This window comes from Nicotiana tabacum, chromosome 12, assembly GCF_000715075.1.
Source record: "Nicotiana tabacum cultivar K326 chromosome 12, ASM71507v2, whole genome shotgun sequence".
Taxonomy (NCBI): domain Eukaryota; kingdom Viridiplantae; phylum Streptophyta; class Magnoliopsida; order Solanales; family Solanaceae; genus Nicotiana; species Nicotiana tabacum.
The window spans coordinates 28,456,202-28,460,115 of NC_134091.1; the positions used below are offsets into that span (position 1 = coordinate 28,456,202).

Genomic DNA, 3,914 nt, shown 5'->3' on the forward strand with positions numbered 1-3,914 from the left:
GCATGCATAAGTCTGAAGTTTTGCAAAAACTCATAAGAAAATTACAGACTGCATGACAAAACTTCAGCATGTTTAGTCTGAAATGTTAGCAAATGAATATAAAAACTTCAGCTTGTTTAGTCTGAAGTTTAGAAAAAGACTCATTACAAAACTAGAGACTGCATGACAAACACTTCAGTATGTTTAGTATGAAGTGATAGAGAATGAACTGAAAAACTTCAGCATGTATAAGTCTGAAGCTTAAGAAAAAACTCATTTACAAAATTACGTACTGTAGGACAAAACTTCAACATGGTTAGCTTTATATTTCACTGAAATTTCAGAATTCAACGTGAAACAACTTTATTTTATATCCTTCACGCATTAAATTTGAAGTTTTGAAAAGTTTTTAAAGATCTATAAGTGAAAACTTCATGCTTATCTGTCAAACAACTTCATGCAAGTGTGATTTGTAAATGACCATAAGTGAAAATAACTATAGGCTTTAATTGAATTCATATTTTGTTTTTAAGTTCAAAACTTAAAAAGCATGACGAATTATGAAAATAATTCCAGAAACATATATCATGAAGTTAAATCAGTTTCACAATCTAATGCGATTCTGAAGATGAATTGCAGTACTTATAATGTGTTTTGTAATTTTGAATTCTAAAGATGAATCTGGTTCAAGTTTCTGATTTTTTGATAGAGCTGCTGAGAGGAGAGGAGATCTTCGACCAGGGTTTAAGGAGATCTTTTGATGAGGGAGGGAGTGATGGAGGAGATCTTTTTCACGAATGAGGTTGCTGATCACGCGATTAATGCGTGATACATGTTTTATATCTTTTGTGAGGGGTATAATTGTCATATTATTATAGATTTTTGATCAGCTGGCTACCAAATCAATAATTTTTAAAAATAAGGTACAAGTTAAAAGATAACACAAATATAGGGCACGACTGCAAATTGCCCAAATTAAGGAATATGAATTACCTTTTGCAGAATTGGGCTTGCATCCAGGCGTCAAGCTCAATGAAACGTAGCATATACATGACGAATTAATAAACCAAATTAAGTAACAATTGCATTCGGTATATTCCCAATTTTTCTTTCAAAATTGTAGGATGCTACGACATTGTGAATTTATATTTATCATTACATTTTGCCATACTATAATTTTATTTTCCAACAAACAACTTTACTATATTATATAATAATAGCTCTCAAAGAGTCAAAGGATGCAACTGCATCGTTTACAATCCAACTAGGAAAAGTAGAAACCCAATTAATTCTATGTAATAGCGAAATAGAAAACTTGGCTAAATTATGTGCCAAAACATTCCAAGATCTAGGAATATATTTAATATTTATATCTTCAAAGGAATTTATCATCTTCCAGATATCTTCACAAGTAGTCTCTATCTCCCATGAGACCACTATCCTTTTTTTTATCATATCCATCACATTTTTTGCATCTGATAGAATATGCACCTTTGACCATCCATTTTCTCTAGCTTTTTCCAGAGCTTCACGAATTGCTAGTGCTTCAGCAGTAATGGCTTTCCCAACAAATTGAATTGTGGTGCCAAAGGCTTGAAGCAAATGACCATAGCTATCCATAGCCGCCACTCCAATGCTTGCCATCTTCTTTTCCAATTGTAACCCAGCATCTGCAAACATAACAACACCATCTTGTGCCACAGTGATATTTTTATTATCAGAACAATCAGATGTGTGGGAAGGAGAAGAGATAGTAAACATAGAATTTTCATATTCATGAAAATCAAAAAGTGCTTTGTTTACAATTTCATTAGGTTCACATATATCCCCATAAAAATTCAACAAATTTCTATTCCAAATTTGCCACATAATTGAAATGCTTAGTTTAACAATTTCAATAGAATCAAGATATTTATTAGCATTAATGAAAACATCATACCACCACGCAGCAAAATCTAAAGTATGTTCTAAGTTAGGCCAACTAATAGGACTTAATTTCCAAACTATCTGAGCTTTATGATATCTAAAGAGCATATGATCAATAGTTTTATTTTCTAAGCCACCGACCTTACATACTTCACATACATGCCTTAAACGTTTTGAAATAGTACAATTAACAGGTAGCACATTCAAAATACATTTCCTAATAAAATGTTTATATTTGTTCTTAATGTTCAAAGACCATAAAAACTCCCAAAAAGCTTTGGAAGAAGAGTGATGACTAGATTGAGGTCTAGCATTGTTACCATCTTTACATCTTGCAATTTCTTTAGCTAAATGATAACCTGATTTAACCTCATAATTACCTGATTTAGAATGATGTCAAATAATTCTATCCAAAGAGCCCGTAGTAGAGATGGGGATGGATAAAATAGCATGAATATCATCAATACAAAATAAATTTTGAAGATCGTGCAACTTTCAAGTATGCGTCTGTTGATAAATAAGGGCATTAACTTGCAACTCTGTATTCACTTGCGTTTGATAATGTTGCAGTCTAAATCCACTAGAATTAGGAATCCAAGGATCAATCCATACCTTAATATTTTCACCTGTTCCTACCCTCCATCGAATTCCTTTTTGCAATAGCTCTCTTCCCCAAATAATACTTTTCCAAACCCAATAACTAGATGATGAAATAGTAGCTTTAAGGAAAGAATTATTTTGAAAGTACTTACTTTTGAGAATTTTAAAGAGTAATGAATCTTGTTGAGTTAAAATTCTCCACGCAAGTTTAGTTAATAAAGCTTGGTTAAAAGATTTTAAATCTCTAAAGCCAATACCACCTTTTGATTTTGCTAAACAAAGATTTTCCCATTTTTCAAAATGCATTTTCCTCCTGTCCTCATTTTGCCCCCACCAGAAATTAGAAAAAATAGTAGTAATCTCTTTGCATAAGCTATCTGGGAATTGAAAACAACATAAAGCATAAGCCGAAATCGCGGATAAGACAAATTTAAGCATTACCTCTTTTCCGGCTGGACTTAGAAAATTATTTTTCCAATCCTTAATTTTGTCCTCACTCTATCCTTAATAAACTCCAACATTTTCTTCTTAGATCTTCCAACTACTGCAGGCAAACCGAGATAAAAGCCTAAGTTATTCCTTTGTAGTTGGCCTAGCTCTGCAATAATACCATCTTTATCACTTTCAAGAGTATTTTTACTAAATATTATCGTTGATTTATCCAAGTTCACCTTCTGTCCAGAACATTCTTCATAAATATTTAAAATTTTAGAGATATTAGTAGCATTTTGGATATTAGCAGAACAAAAGATAAAGAATCATCCGCGAAAAAAGGTGATTTACCGTAAGTCCCCCTCTAACTAAACTTAGACCTTGAATATCCCTTTGGCATTCTGCATGGTTTAATAGTCTAGAAAGACCTTCGGCACATATTAAGAACAAATATGGTGACAAAGGATCACCTTGTCTTAATCCCCTGGTAGGTATCACTTCACCAGCTATTTGCCCATTTATGTTAAACTTGTATGTAGGTGTAGTAATACAAAGCATAATCCAAGTGACGAATGTCTCATGAAAGCCCATTTTCAGAAGCAATTGTTGGATATAAATCCGTTCAACACGATCATAAGCTTTAGCCATATCCAATTTCAAAGCCATGTATTTGTTATTACCTCTTCTTTTATTCTTTAGAAGATGTATAAATTCATGAGATAAAACAACATTGTCTAGAATTTGTCTTTTTCCAATAAAACCAGCTTGATTAGGAGAAATTATCTTAGGTAAATATGTTTTCAATCTACCAACAATAATCTTAGAAATAATTTTATAGATAGTTGAACACAAACTTATAGGTCTATATTGACTATTGACTAATACCACTTGGATTTTTCACTTTAGGGATTAACGTTATAAGAGTTTGATCTCATGAAGGGAGAAGGTAACCTAACTGGAAAAAACTTTTAATTGCT

At 32.1% G+C, this 3,914-nt stretch overlaps 1 protein-coding gene across 1 annotated transcript; it reads right to left on the bottom strand.

The window, feature by feature from the left end:
• Window positions 1–1,185: 1,185 nt before the first annotated feature.
• LOC107760407 (uncharacterized) lies at window positions 1,186–3,603 on the bottom strand. The gene is made up of 3 exons (XM_075227223.1): window positions 3,289–3,603; window positions 3,116–3,179; window positions 1,186–2,285 (listed from the first exon to the last, which is right to left on the bottom strand). The coding sequence occupies exons 1-3, from the start codon at window positions 3,601–3,603 to the stop codon at window positions 1,186–1,188; spliced, it is 1,479 nt and encodes a 492-aa protein (XP_075083324.1).
• Window positions 3,604–3,914: the final 311 nt, after the last annotated feature.